Source organism: Prionailurus viverrinus, chromosome C2 (assembly GCF_022837055.1).
Source record: "Prionailurus viverrinus isolate Anna chromosome C2, UM_Priviv_1.0, whole genome shotgun sequence".
NCBI lineage: Eukaryota > Metazoa > Chordata > Mammalia > Carnivora > Felidae > Prionailurus > Prionailurus viverrinus.
The window spans coordinates 154,313,040-154,328,762 of record NC_062569.1 but is presented as its reverse complement, the minus strand read 5'-3'; the positions used below and the strand labels follow the sequence as shown (position 1 = coordinate 154,328,762).

Sequence of the window (15,723 nt, the reverse complement as noted above, 5' to 3'; positions counted from 1 at the left end):
GTGAATGATGCTATAGCCCACACAGAGAAAAAAAAAAAAAGCCCTGTGTTTGAAACACTGATATTGATTCACTCACAGGTCCAATCCTGGAGTCCTTCTAGAGAGAACTCTAATGACGGTCCTGTAGGACCAAGCATTTACTGCAGGATTTATAGATCTGCTTCTTTAGGTACTCTGGATACTCTAAGCACACACCATGAGAAAAAAAAAAAAAAAATATATATATATATATGGAATATACATCAACCTGACCGTGGCATCCTACATAAATTACACATCCAATTTAACGAGCACCAGCTGACACTGATAACGTACGTCGAACCTATCCATCTACACCGTTACAATTGCACTGAAATAATTTGCTCTCGGGGGTGTGTGTGCACGTGTGCGGGTGTGCTGGGGACCGGAAGGGTAGGAATGGAGAGATTTTTATCATCAAAAGTCCTTTTAGTTGCTCTGGCTCCCTACTACTGGATAAGATGGATTTCTTTCTGCTTTACACATAGATTTTGCCAACTGTTAGAGAAGATTCTGGCTTCTTCTCCTGTCATGCTATCAATTCTTATGGGGAGGACCGTGGAATAATTCAGCTCACAGTGCAAGGTAGGAAGGAGACCAAATTGGGGGAAAACATGGCTTTTAGGACAGTAAGTGAGGGGGTTTGGGGATGGTGGTGGGGTGGTCTGGAGCTGATGGCCAAGAAAGAATCCTTGAAGGCGTCTTTGGTGCAAAAAGGTGATTTTATTAAAGCACGGGGACAGAACCCACGGACAGGAAGAGCTGCACTGGGGTCGTGAGGGGTAGCTCGTTCTCTACCCTCAGGTTGGGAGGGGGTCCAGGATAGAGTAAGTCTCTAAGGTATTTTGGAAGCAAGGTTTCCAGGACCTTGAGGGGCTAGCTGTTGCTAAGGAAACACCATTTATTACCATTTAATAAAACCTCAGTCACAAGCCCCTTCAGATCTATATCAGGGGCCAGAAGCTTGGAGTAGGGTCACCAGCGTATATCTTGGGGGAGTTGAGATAAAGGAAGCAGACTTACAGGGTCCTCGAGGTTGGGACAATGTTAAGGCAAGATTCCCTTTTGTCCCCAGCAAAGTGTCATCCTTGAGGCAGCTGAGCTCCTGGAGGGGGGGTCACTCTGCTATCTCAGGGACTTGTCAATGGGCTGCAGGCAGTAGGGAACTTAATTTTTCATTTGCCTTAGTTTTCCCACATCACCATGGCACGCACTTCAACCCCTTTCCTTTGTTCTCGGGCCGCCAGGACTGTCTGAGGAATATCACACATATTCCACTGGGGGCGGGGGGCGGTGTGCCAGCCTGTATTTTGCCCTCAGCTTGTCCCATGCCCCCCCCATCCCTAAGTGTATGCCCAGGCTCAGACCCCTGTGTGGGCTCAGCTTGCTACATAACATCTCCTGATTCCCAGAAAATGTTGAACATGCACACAGCTGGTGTTAAAAGTTTCTTGCAATGCCCATGATGATGTCAAGGTGCAGCCCCCAAAACACAGGGAGCAAAGTCCTTAAAGGAATTGGGTCAGGTGGCCCTGCGGGCCCACGGAGTGCACCACGTGTAACAGTGTACCTGGTTAGCCCACCTTTAGGAATCCTTACGCCAAACGGTGCAAATGACAAGGGAAGTTTAACATTTGAAGCCCAGACATTCTTTTGAGCTCGAGATTCCAAACCAGAAGAGTGACATCCTCGTTTGGTGGCCCAGCCCCGCGATAAAAGCCTGCTTACAGAGCCCTGCTGTAAACATTGGCGTTTGGGGGAAAGTGGAATTTCTCGCCCCTGCTATGCGAATAGGAAAAAAAAAAAAAAATGCTTCCAGGTAAAAGTTTCAGCTGCTGTCAAAGGCTGGCGGGGCTTTTCGGGAGCCGTACTCAGCATTTCCACCCGCGTCCTCTGTCTGAGCCATGTTTGAACTAAGCCCGGGTTTTCCTGTCGATTGCGCAGAGCCCCCAGACCCTCCCGAAATTGAGATCAAAGACGTGAAAGCTCGCACAATCACCCTCAGGTGGACCATGGGGTTTGACGGCAACAGCCCCATCACGGGCTACGATATTGAGTGCAAAAATAAATCAGGTAAGCTCTTTATTCCCTCCAGCTTTACTTCCACTTCAAAAGGCCCTGTTACTGCTCTCCTTTGTTATTCATGATCACCTGTAAGAATAAACCTGGACTCCACGGAAACTCCGAGGGGGCTTCTTTTACCGGTTTGTCTCTCTTCTCGCACAAAGGACTCCACATTTCCTTTCTGGGGTGCGGTCTGTGTGCAGGGGCCCATCTCTGCCCCTGGGCCCCCTCCTTTCTCTCCGGGCCCCGGGCTTGCTCCCTGCCCGCCACCCTGGCGTTCTTGCCACCAGCCGGCAAGGGGGCAGCTACGGACAGCACCTGGCCACTGGCCACTGATGTCCTCTTTCCTGCCCCCCCTTGCTGTCCTCACGTGCCATTTTCCCTGTGGCTGCTCGCTACGGGGACTCCGTCCAGAGCCTGGGCTCCAGCTGTGCTTGGAGTCCGTGGGCCAAGTCTGTGCAGAGGCAGGAGAGCTGCTCCTGGCGGAGACGGGCACTGACCCCGCAGGGGACGTCCTGGAAGGACCGCAGGGACAGGCCCGCGTTCGGCCAGGTCGGCAGAGGGGCCACGAGTAAAACAGACCCAGTGTCAGGACCGTGACAGGTGTGTCCGTTTATCCCCTTAAAGGGATCACGAACGCCAGGGTCACTTGGAACTTTACGATCCATCAGGCCGAGGGGAGAACACCTACCTCACTGTGGCCTCTGGCGGGAAGTTTTCCTGCCTCTCATAAGAGGAATCAGAGCCTCGCCAGCATGTGTAGGGTTAACAAGTTCCTCGCAGACCACGCATAGCCTTATTGTTTCCTTTCCGGCCACCAGACTTTAGGTGACACTGTCCGTGACCTGCATAGTATCTTTTGAGCTGAGACCCTGGTGACAACCAAAGCTCGGGGCAGCTGGAGGCAGGTCACGAGTGAGGAATGCTTCAGGAAGAGTGAGCAAGGGGCAGGACGAGAGGGTGGCAGGAGCTGGAAAGGACGGCCGAGGGTGGAGTGTCCCCAAAGCAATGCGTGAACGCTAAGAACCCCCAAGAACGGGGGTTTTAGAAACAGCACTTGAGACTTGCAGTGCGCAGCTGGGTTGGGAAACGCACGCTAGAGCAGCTTGTGACCCAGAGTCCCAACAGAGACCTGGCAGTGAGCCATGCGTGCACGGGGCCCGGGGGGGCTTCGGGAGAGGCCCTCCATGGCTGCCTGGGGCACTGTCATCAGCGGACAGGACAGCCAGCGCAGGCTGGAGGCGGGGGCACAGTGACGGCGAGCAGGCTGGAGACGGTGCTGGCCCAAACAGGGCTCTTTCAGGAACTGGGAGAAACGGGTTTCCAGGGCCAAAGGGAAGCAAGGAGGCCCTGCCTTTGTTCTAAAGACCTAGGTCAGGAAGGAGCCCAGGGATCCCAAGGTCCGCCATGCCCGTCTTGAAGGAAAGGAAACACTCCTTAGTGAAGCCAGCATGTGCCTAGCAGAGAGTGGCCCCGAAACTGATGGTAATAGTGAGCTCTCCAGAGAAACGCACGCACACATCATGGGGACAGTCCACAGAGTCCTGGGTGGGGGAGGGATGGCCCCGCCAGCCTCTGGCCGAGCACTGACTGCGGGACCCCGGGCTTCTGTGCTCTTGGCGTGGGTCCCCAGGCGGGCTCCCAGGACAGCAGGATCAGTGCCTCGGTGCCGGTGTCCAGGTGCCAGTGATGGTCCAGTGGTTGCACAACCTGTCCTGGCTCCACTGCTGGCCCTGTCTCTACCTGGCCGTGTGCCTTCACTCGTCCCCTGCCTTCAGCATTCCCCTCTGTGACATGGGACACCACAACCTCTCCCTGTGATGAGTCCTTCAAAGGTCACAAGCCATCCTCCGGCTGGAGAACCGCCCCCCTTCCCTGGACCACACGGTTCCCGTGCTTACCCCCACCTGCTCCCTTAGACCCCACTCCTCACGTCACCTCTGCAAGGACGCATTTCTGGCCTCCCGCTCGCGTGCTCCTAGAGCATCATCTCCTTTCTTTCCTGGCTGGGCTGTGGTGGGCAGTTTGTTTGTGTTTTCTGTTCCCACGTTTATCAACATTGCCTTTTATCGCATCTGGATGTCAAGTCAAGTTAGAAAAGCTGTTCTCTACAGCCGGGCTATAAAACAATCCCCCCTGCTTCCTACGTGTATGGTTTCTTTCTCTTGCTCTTTAAAATTGAGATCTCTAATCCATTTGGAGTTGATTCCTGGGTATGCTGGGAGATTTGTCTCTACTTTGACCTTTTCCCAGATGGGAATCCTCCTGCCCTAACATGATTTACTAAAAAGCCCACCTCTCCCCAGTGGTTTCAGATGTCACTTTTATCGCCTCCTGGCTTTCCACGTGCACCTGTGTCTCTTTCTGGACTTTCTAGTCAATGCCACCGTTTTGTCCATCTCTGCCTCGGCACTAGACTGCGGTAGTCACGCAGGCTTTGTGGTTCAACTTCTGGTGGCCCTGGTTCACCCTTACGACTTTTCCTTTCAGTGTCTTATTAGCTTTCTACACACGGAGCCATCGCATCAACCTGTCTAGCTCCATAAAAATATTTTTGGCATTGCTATTGAGATTGCATCAGATTTGTTAATGACCTTAGGGAGGACCGACACTTTTATGACGCAGTCGTGGGTTGCGTTTTGCCCACCGAGAAGTTCTAAGCCCTGCTACCACAAATGCCACCTTCCGTGGGATGAGGGCCATTGCAAGTTGACTTGGTGGTGGGTGTGCCATGTTCACTGGGCTGGAAGTCCCCGTGCCACCAGATTGAGTTTCCCCCAACCCGTTTCCCCAACACCTAGCGCAGCACCCAGCATGCTGTGGGCGCCCAATGCGTATTTGGTGAATATTCTTTAAAGACGGGAGCTGCTTTAAAACACTTGCCCCTGTGTCTGGCAGATGGCAAACCTCTATTAAATAGCAGCTTTCGCTCTTACTCAAGCGTGCACCCAGTGCTTATGAATCGAATGCCTCCAAAACCGTTGGTGTCCCCCATTTAAGAGTCCTCAGTGCGCCCCCCAGCACTCCCCATAAGTTCCCGGAAGGCAGGAACTCTGGGATCGTGTGCCCCTAGGTCCCAACATCTAGCATGGTGCCCGTCATGTTGGGAGCACTCAGTGAATACTGGTGGCACTTAATTTACCTGCGACCCAAATCTAAGAATCCTCTCCACGGCATTCCCAAATTACAAACTGATCGGGCTCTACATCACGCAGGTAGGAGAGCTCCTTCTCTGTGATGTGGCTGCAGTCAGTTTCCATCCATCCGTCATACTCTCTTTCAGCCACACACAGGACCAGCCTGGTGGGTGGCTGAGATGTTCACGCAGCCCTGGAGCGCGGTGAACCCAGTTTGAGATAGAATGCGTCCCAGGAGAGTCACTGGGGAGGAACCCGGACTCCATGACCTCAGATTTCCAGGAGGGCCCTCCAGACCGTCCACCTCTTTCAGTGCGAAAGGCCTGGACAGAAGATCTGCATTGGCAGCTGGCAGTAACTGTATCCACTGCTGTAAAAAAGCACGTTGGTCTGGGATTTTCTCGTATTTGTTGCCTCCTCATTAGATTTTGGGTGTATGAAAGGGACAACCATAATTTAAGATAGTTAATTTAAGCCTGCGTACATAGAAAACTGGTCCTTCAAATCACAGCTTAAATGTCACTTCCTCCAGGAAGCCTTCCCTGACCACCCATTTTGTAGTGTGCTCCTTTGTCTACTCATAGAGCATCCTAAACGCCTTGGAACATTTGGTCGGCTTCTGACTGCTTCTTTAGTACCTGGATCCTCTACTGGGAAGATATTTAAGATCCGTCTCCCCTGCTGGGAAGTTGTCCCTCTGAGGGCTCTCTTGACCCCCTGGGGGACCCCTGCAATCCCCCTGCAGCCCTGTGCTACGAGCCTGCATCCCCCACAGCGAGCATCATACAAATGACACTTGTAGTAAACATTTGTTAGCATGTTGATTCTCATTCTGTTTTAAGCACTGAAATCACACCCAAAAGGCACTTTCCTCTACTCTTTGTTAATTTACGTATGGCTGTACTTTGTGTTCTTAACAGAGCGGGTCCCTGCAAGCCGTCATTCCATCTGTGCTTGGACAGTCCCAGCAGTGGGAACTCACTAGCCCCAAGGAAGCACCATTCTGCCTTGACCCAGCCACGACTGTCAGAATTCTCACATTTCTTGCACCAACACAGACCTTCCTGAGGCCGGTGGCCCCCTTCCCACCCCTGAAACCTTTGGTCAAATGCTATCCCTTCCAGGATTTGAAGACAGATGACTCTCTTGGTTTTCTGTTTAGCAGGGAAAAGAAAATATCCCAAGTCCCCTTACTGGTGTCTCCTGCGACACCCTCCCGACCATCTCAGTCTGGCCATGCCAGTGTCATCGAGTTCTCTTCATGTAGTTCAACCAGTTCCACTGGCTGCTTTGTCTTCCACGTTACTTGGTTCCTAATCACCACTTCTCCTCCGGATGGACACAAAGAAGCCCTTCGCCAAACAATTCCAGCATCTCGCTCTGTGTGTGCCACCAGCTCAGCAGCTCACTTCCTTCCCCTCTTTGGAAGGTAGGCTGCCTCGTGCCCACGTCCCCTCTTCTGGCACCCATCTCCTCCTCCACCGTGCCCCACAGATTGCCCAGTGGGCCTCAGTGCCTTGGCATGCTCTCTTGTCCCAGAATGGAACCACCCAGCCCCCAGGAAGCACAAACTCTCTTATGCAGGTAGGTGCCATCGTCCAGAACTTTCTTCTTTCTCCAGCCTCCCTTCTCCCTCTCACCCCAAGAACATTCTCCTCCATGGAGCAGACAGAGCAAAAGAGGCTTTCCCTATGTGCTACGTCTCCCTTCTATTAACTAATGCAGTGGAACTGGTCCTTCTCTGAGCTGCCTCTAAATTTTTAAGCATTTAGTGTCATTTTGTGTACAGAAAAGCCCTTCTGGTCACCGTCATGCCTCCTGGTCTTTGGCCTCTAACAACGAACACTTCTGTAGATCAAGTTCACCCTTCTTACGTTTGTCCTTGGTGATCTGCTGACCCCTGACTTAGGGTGTTGGACCCCCAAGTGGGGCTCCCCAGCGAGCATCCCTAATCCTGTACAAGCACCCTGGTCCCTGTGGGCTCCCTCAGTCCTTTCCCACAGGGATTGCTTGGAGTTTCAGAGGCAGGAATATGACTGTGAACTTCTCCATCTCTCTGGGGCAGGTCAGGGAACCCTGCCCACTGTTTCCAAGAACGCTTCTGACATGCCCTGTCTAAACCATCGTGCACAGCCCTCCAGACCCTTTTTCTACATGTCCATAGGCACTACATTCATTCTTGGCCAGAGTCCCCTCTCTTGCACTTGGCCAAACTCCTCGTCAGTCAGCCAAGTCACACACTTGTCAGAAAGCCTGCATCCGAACATGAGAGATGTTCAGCACGTGTCTGGAAAATTGAAACCCAATCTCATTAGGTGTTCTGCAGAGAATATGTGGAGGTGATATGCTACAGGAAAATGACCTGGAGCTTCAAGGTAACACAGGTGAGGTTAAAGCCCAGCCCCAGCTCAGAGCGGCCGTGTCAATGGCCTGAGTTTCTGGACCTTCATGATGAAAATAAAAATCCTTACCTCACCAGGATGTTGTAACAATTCAGCCAAATGAATGACTCCAAACTCTAGCCATGCATCAGAATGACCCAGAGAGAGGCTTTTTATTTTCATTTATTTTAATTTTTCTTAATGTTTATTTTTGAGAGAGAGAGAGAGAGAGTCAGAGCGCAAGCAGGGGAGGGGCAGAGAGAGAAGGAGACACAGAATCCGAAGCAGGCTGTCAGCACAGAGCCCGACGCGGGGCTCGAACTCACAGTCCACAAGATTGTGACCTGAGCCGGAGTCGGATGCTTAACAGAATTAACCACCCAGGCGCCCCAGAGAGAGGCTTTTTAAAAGTACAGGTTCCTGGGCACCATTACCCGGTGATTCTGATTCAGTAGGTCTGAAAGTGCCATTGTCAGAAAGCTCCAGGGTGTTTCCACTGTGCCCACACATTCGAGGACTGCAGGAGTCACGTTTGTAAATTGCCCTGCACAGTGCTGGGTGACCAGGTCCTACTCCACAAACACGAGTTCCCTGTGCCGCTGGTTGTTCTCTGGCTGCCGCCTTGACCCGCCGCACAAACCCATCATCTGCCCTTCTCGGGGAGGCTGACCTCCAAGACTACAACACAGACTTTCTTCCCTCTGACCTCTCCTTGGCTTCACCCAGTGCCAGGCACAGAGAATGATCAGACAAGGATCCTGGCAGCCGCTGCGTTCTGTGTATGCAGCTTCTATTGGGCTCTTCTTCTGAGGTTCCAGCCCTGTCTGGACTCCGACCACGCTGTCCCATCCCTTGGCCCCCCCCGACGCAGAGGGAGCAGCTCCACACTCTTGCTAGATGCTGGGAGTGTGAGCAACCTCTGCAAGCTCCTGTAGCCCAGCCCACACCTTGGTAAATGGTCCCTCGTGAACGATCTTCCAGCGTGACTTATAAACCCTCCTTACACTGCATTCGTTCTCTGCATCCGGACAGCACCGTCCCCTTCCTCCACTGGGCAGGGAGACCCGTGATAAATTCCCCTGACAATTTCATTCCTTGCCTCTTCCCGTCCGTGCCCTTAACCAGTCAGTACTCTCCATTCATGCCTGCATCCCAGGCCTCTCAGATTCCCCAGCCTGCATTTCTGTTCGTGACGTGCCCCTAAGTTTCTGTATTTTGTCCGTGGTACACCCTTCCTAGTTGTATTTGCATTTCAGTGTGCATTTCCATCCTCCCAAGTGCCAGGATCGCTCTGTGGTTGTTTGTAACGCCCAGGGTTACGTTCTCCAGCACACTCTGCTAATAATCCACGTCCTGCCTGTCCGCACGTCGGCGTCTGAGATCAGAAGCCGCATTTCCAAGCCCTGTCCTGACTCTTTTCTCCTGGGTAGTCACCTCCTTGTTTTTATTCCTCCTTTGATGCTGTATCATTTGCCAGAGGGTGTCTGGCGGATTGAACTACGCTTTCTTCTCCTTCTCCACTCGGTTACTTTCAAATCTTCCGGGATAAAACATTCTTTCTCGTCTTCTTGACCTTCAGCTCAAAATCCACCCTGTGTTGTTTTGAGCCTTATTCTAATAATCATGATCGTTGACATCATCCTTTTTTCTGCGAAAGAGTAAGAACTGTAAGAAAGAAGCTAAAAACACCTTCTGCTTCCAGCCCATGACCCCCGGCCTTGGCCACGACCCCACGGACTACTCATGAATTGATTGGCAGGAGGAGGAGGTGGTCAGTGGGTGTCACTATGCCTCTTCGGGCTCTCGGCCACCTCCCAGACACGTCCTGGCAATTCCAGAAACCTCCACGTGGCCCTGGGCAGAGCCATCAACACCACAAGTGTCAGCTTCCTCCCAGGGCTGGTTAGCTACTTTCTCTGCACCTTCTAGTGCCTGGGCGTTCCTCTCTTGTTCCAGACGTCTTCTCCAGAAGGCTTGGCTTTCTCCTTGCAGGACAAGGCTCGTGTCTACGTGTCAGGCCACTGGCACTTAATCCCCTCACTTCCGGATCCTCTGTTGAAACCCACTCTTCCCTTCCACCATTGGAAGTTTTGTGCCATCGTCTTCTACGTCCGAGTTCTTCTATCTTCAGTCTTCTTGACTCAAGTGACAGTTTTCCTTTTAGGTGCAATGGGTATTCATTGTGCTGTGTTCTCTGATAAGATACAGCATTCCAAGGCCACCTTGAAGAAACCTATTTTGGTACAAGGTCCAGAAGACCTCTTAACATTCACGGCTACCTTTAGGCAGACCAGCCCTCTAAACGTCCGTGCTCATCATTAACGTGGAAGGGGGGAACGAACCCGGGGCTCGGAGGTCTGTGTGTGTGCCATTTATGTATCTATCTGTTAAATGTGCATTTAATCGTGGCTTGTCTGCTGTGCATCAGGCACTGTGCAAACACTGGGGACACGGCATTGAACACGGCGAGCATGGTCTCTGCTGTCATGGAGCTCAGAATCCAGCAGGGAGTGCAGAATCTCAGTGAGGTTCCTGCAAGCGAACGTCACCCTAGGGGACCCCGGGGGCTGTGGGAGTACATAAGCGTCATCTCTGTCTTCCACCTTCTGTCTTTTTTCTCCCACAACTGATCCCATCTCTTGATCCCTCACCCCCCGCCCTTAACAACCGCCCAAATGTTTTCTGAAATAAGAATTGTTTGCTCCTTATTGGTTGAAGCCTACATATCAGCAGGTACAAACTGTCACCTCTCCAATGCTCCCTCTTCACATGGGGCATGGGTTCTTGTTAATATTACTGTGGTTGAAAAAGAATCCCTACAATAAATTCTTTGAAAGTAAACGTTGACGCTGGAGACTGAGATTCGTGTTTATGGAGGTATTTCACATTCAGCCCTCTGCTTCTGGAGAAGGAAGGATCTGATATGGCTAGAGGTCTTTCTGCTCTTCAAATGCCTTTTAGAACCAGGGATTGGGGGGGGGGGGCAGTGCCTGAACCGTAATCCCCTTTGCTGTTCTGTACAATATGAGTGCCTTGCTACGGCTGTTTACCGCCTCACTGACATGTGCTTTTACCGCGTGTACTGTCCTCCTTCATAGCCACCGGGACACGGGTGGGGTTGCCTCAGAGGTCCTCCCGGCCTCAGCCACCCACGGCCCTTGTCCCCGTCAGCGTGGGTAACGAGAGTCTGATGTCCCCCTCTGGTGGCCAGCCCGCTGGAACACGCTGGGAGCATTGCTTTGAGAATTCACTTAGAGTTGTTCACTTTTCTTTCTTCCCTTCCTCCTTCCTTTCTGTGTGTGTGTGTGTGTGTGTGTGTGTGTGTGTTTAATTCCTACTTGTGGACTGTCAGAGGCAGAGAAAAAAAACTCACGTCTCTATCTCTTCTTTTTTGAAAAACAAAACCCAAAAGACTCCTGGGATTCCGCTCAGAGAACCAAAGATGTTTCCCCTCAGCTGAACTCGGCCACCATCATTGATATCCACCCTTCCTCCACCTACAGCATCCGCATGTATGCCAAGAACCGGATTGGCAAGAGCGAGCCCAGCAACGAGCTCTCCATCACCGCGGACGAGGCAGGTGCGTGTGACCGGGCGAGGCCCACACCCCAGAGCCCCCCCAGCCGGCCCTCAGGGCTCAGGCAGCTAACAAGGAATCAGGCCGTTGCCTGTGTCTGGCCTTTGAAGGGTTGCCTCCGTGGCGCCAGGCCCTGTTAGAGACGCGGGCAGTACCTTGCCTCCTGCTTTGAAGGCGCTGCTCTTCAAATAAGGCTTCGTTCAGGGTTCTCGTATCCAAGAATTAGAAGGCAAACCTAGAAGACTAACGATCTGGTGATATTTAAAGAGCTGCACGACCACTTTTACGATTGTTTACAGTTGACTTGTACAATTGTAAAAGCTGCCATTTTTACACTTCCTTGGTTTGGATGCGTGGAGTCCAGGCTGACAGGAGAGCCTTGAGTGTACGTCTTGCCCAAGGCCCTACGCAGCCCAGGTGTGAGAGGATGGCTTCAGTAGAAAATGGCAAGAAAACTCTGTGCGTGAGGAGTTGGGGGGACAGTGGTAGGAGATATTTTGTTGGCTAGAAATGTCAATATTTCTATAGCACACTTTACTGTTCTTTTTCCTATTACAAAGAATTTCATAGTCAGTGTTGAAAATTAAGAGGCGAGGGGCTCTTGGGTGGCTCAGGCGGTTAAGCGGCCGACTTCGGCTCAGGTCATCGTCTCGAGATTTGCGGGTTCGAGCCCCACGTCGGGCTCTGTGCTGCCGGCTCAGAGCCTGGAGCCTGCCTCCGATTCTGTGTCTCCCCCTCTCTCTGCCCCTCCCATACTCATGCCCTGTCTCTCTCTGTCTCTTAATAATAAATAAATGTCAAAAAAAATTTTAAAAAGAAAATTAAGAGGCTAGAGATCAGCATTTTGTAGAAGGTAAAACCTCTTCCATAATCCCACCACCTAGAGCTACTAGTGAACATGGCGATACCACCTCGTAAATCAGTCATCTCACACACACACACACACACACACACACACACACACACACACACGTGTGCACGCTCCCCCACATGCATGGCTACCAGAGGGTGAATTAACCAGTTTGTAGAGGACTGAGAAAGCTGACTGTCAACCCACCTCCTGGCAGGACAGGGGGAAGGAAAAATAAGGAATCAAGGCCGGGCTCATCTCTTGGGAGGAAGAGTGTCCAGCCCCAAACCTAGCTTTTCTTTCTCTGCCTGAAATCGGAGATAATCAGCTACTACCCACCACTGCCATAAAGTTGGAAACGTAGTCTCAGATCCCTTCTTCATCACCAGGGTTAAGAGGATCATCCCCAAATGAGTGAGAGTCCACGGGAGATCTGTTTCAGCTTTCACCGGGGGAATTAGGGCTGTTCTTGACTTTCTTCCTTCCACGCACTTCTCTTTGGCCCTCATTAGCGGCCTTCTGGAAGGACATCAATCTTGTATACCCTTAAGTACTCGTCTGCGATTCCTAATGATACCTTCCACCATCTACTTAACAAATCGTATCTTATTAGATCTTATATAGATCTTATTAGATAATAAGATAGATATTATTAGTAGTAATAAGAAATTTTCCATTTCTTATTACTACAAACACCACTGTGATGAACATCCTTTCTGGTATATCTTTTGACATTTAAGGCTATTTTTTTAGGTGAAATTCCAGGAAGTAAGGTTGCTGGCTCAAAAAAAAAATGCAAACATGTATTCTTCTGATTACGTCAATACCGTCTTCTGTCAATATGGGTTGGAATGGACAGCTCTTCCCGAACTAGAGATGAGCACTTTTTCTCAACCCAGGAACACATCAGTTCTTGAAAACCGTTTTTAAGGGCAGGCAATAGGATAGCTTTATGCTTGAGTGTCCGGGACTGAGCCATTTCTTTTACTTAGAAACTCGGTGTGATTGCTCATCTGCAAAACAGATGTAATGATGGCTTTCTCCTCCTGACCCAACCGTGTGGGTCATTGGGGGGAAAAAGGCAGGCTGTGAAAGCACTCTGTAGGTCTCAAACAAGTGAGAAATGCGCATCAACACGCTCCTGCAGAAATAGAATTTTATTTAAATATTTCAACAACCCACTAACTTCCTGGAATGTCATCACGTTGTATATTTAGGGAAGACACACTGTCCCCAAAATGTAATCTTTGACGCACTGTGCAAACTTCTCCTTCCTTCCTAACGCTGCCCCGTCTCGACAGCCGTCTCAAGAAAACTGTATTTTCCCCTGGTGCATTTTGGGGCTGCCTTCCTGATCGCCGTTATGAATCCTGCTGCTTTTCTCTGGCTCTGCGTGGCCTCTGCGGCAGCCGGCCGTTGCCATGGCAACGCGTCCCTCCGGGCTGGGCGGTCAGGCGAACAGCCGCTCCGGTCACCGGCCTGCAGTACAGATTCCCAGCATCTCTGCAGACGCTCAGATGCAGAAGCCACCTCCTTGGCTTCCAGGGCGGCCTCTTGGATTTTACCTGCACGCTGGCTGCTGTCGGCTGCTCCTTCCCGCCAGAAGGAATTCATTACTATTCAGATGAGCGAAGGGAAGATGCAAGGAGAGGGGTAGGTAGAACAGAGTGAAGCTTCAAAACAGAATTTGGCTTTGTCTGGGTGCATAGGTTTTGTGGCTGGAATTTTAAAAAGCAGATTTTCTCAAGGGAGCCTGGGTGGTTCAGTCGGTTGAGCGTCCAACTTCCGCTCAGGTCACGATCTCGCGGTTCGCGAGCTGGAGCTCCACATCAGGCTCGCTGCCGTCCGCACAGAGCTGCTTCAGATCCTCTGTCCCCCTCTCTCCCTGCCCCACCCCTGTCTGCATGCTCTCTCTCTCAAAAATAGATTAAAAAAACATTTAAAAAATAAAGGAAGAAACAAAGCGGGTTTTCTCACACGCAAACTCACGTAAGAAGAAAGGCAACCGTCCTGACCAAAGATGCCCTCGTCAGAATTGCCTGCGGTGGCCACAGGTTGCTGCGGCTTCCCAGCAGGGATACCCAAAGGCTCATCTTCTAGGAGTTACTGTCCTCTCCAGATGACCATCTTTCGTGGCCACTTTCCCCTCAAAAAAAAAGAGGCCGCCTCTCAGGCAATAAGAATCCTCAGATGGAAACTTCCGGAATCTGTAGACCCACTCATTTTTGTGGTGAGGCATTGCCCAAGTCTGAGGTACCGGGGGACATCGGTCAGTACCCACCTGGGTGGGGACATGAGTCGGGGAGGTGGTTAGTTAGGTCCGGGTCTCCCCACACCCCCTGTACTTGGAAGGTACACTCGGCTTCCTCTGGCCCTTTCCTGCCCCCAACCCGCCATTCTCTGCATGTGTGCTGAGTCCTCTGTCTGGAAGGGCAACCAAGTTCCCGTCTCCCTGGATGACATCAGGGCTCCTCCCCAGCACACGTAGGAATCCTTCTGGCAATTGCCTTTGAGGCATATCATCATTTCTCCATGGAGCTCAGTGTCCCGGATGATGCCGTGACCCCCCTCATCATCAGGGGCTACACGTGCTCAGGTCTCATTCTTCATGTGTGGCTGGCACAAGGCCAGCCTTTCATGGAATTCCATACCTTTCATGGAATCCTGATGTGGGAGGAATATTCATGAAGATGCCTCACAGGATTGTGTTAGAGTGGGTATAACGGTGAACCCCCTGTGTGTGCGATGAGGATATATTTGCACTGAAGCTTTGAAGGGCCTCATGAGGAGAGAAAAGGAGAGGGGCACCTGGGTGGCTCAGTCGGTCAAGCGTCTTCACTCAGGTCATGATCTCACGGTTTGTGAGTTCGAGCCCTGCATCGGGCTCTGTGCTGACGCTCAGAGCCTGGAACCTGCTTCAGATTCTGTGTCTCCTTCTGTCTCTGTTCCACTCGCTCTCTCTCTCTCTCTCTCTCTCAAAAATAAGTAAAGATTAAAAAAAATAAAAGAAGAAAAGTAGAGAGAGGCAAAAGGGAAGGGGTGGAAGGTGGAGGAAGAGGAAGCCACACGTGTCCGAGCACCAGCTAAGACACGGGAATCACCAGAGCCAGCAGCCTGAGATTCCTGACCCTGTCCTGATGGGCTGGGCCTTGTTCCCGGTCACAGACTGCAGCCCACAGCACAGCAGGCCCGAGTGTGTGTTCGGCTTGGGTCTGCCTATTAGCGTGCCAATCTTTCAATTTAGGTGTCAGTTTTTAAAATCTGGAAAAGTCAGATCAAAATCTAGTAACAGTTCCTCTTGAGTGCCTGCTTGTCAAGAATCAGCTGGGGCCAAGGGTACAGAAATTACCTTGAGGCTGACCATATACTCCCCTGAGTTCATCATCGCCCCACCCTTCTTTCATGTAACGTTTCAGCAAATTACAGCCCATGAGCCAAATCCCACTTACAACCCTCAAGCTAAGAATAGGTTTTTCATCTTAAAAAGAAGAATATGTCACAGAGACCTCCTGTGGCCTGCAAAGCTTAAATATTTACTACTTGTCCCCTTACGTAAAAAGTTTATAGATCCCAGGGGCGCCTGGGTGGCTCAGTCGGTTAAGCGTCCAACTTCAGCTCAGGTCATGATCTCACGGTTCGTGAGTTCAAGCCCTGCATCGGGCTCCGTTCTGACATCTTGGAGCCTGGAGTCTGCTT

At 51.3% G+C, this 15,723-nt stretch overlaps 1 protein-coding gene across 1 annotated transcript in view; it reads left to right on the top strand.

Moving 5' to 3' along the window:
• The window catches only part of DSCAM (DS cell adhesion molecule), a 632,639-nt gene that overhangs the window by 492,176 nt on the left and 124,740 nt on the right, over positions 1–15,723 (top strand). Inside the window, exons 13-15 of the mRNA XM_047874074.1 lie at positions 507–603; positions 1,963–2,091; positions 11,013–11,180. Of these exons, the coding sequence (XP_047730030.1) occupies positions 507–603; positions 1,963–2,091; positions 11,013–11,180 (394 nt within the window). The remainder of the gene's footprint in view (positions 1–506; positions 604–1,962; positions 2,092–11,012; positions 11,181–15,723) is intronic.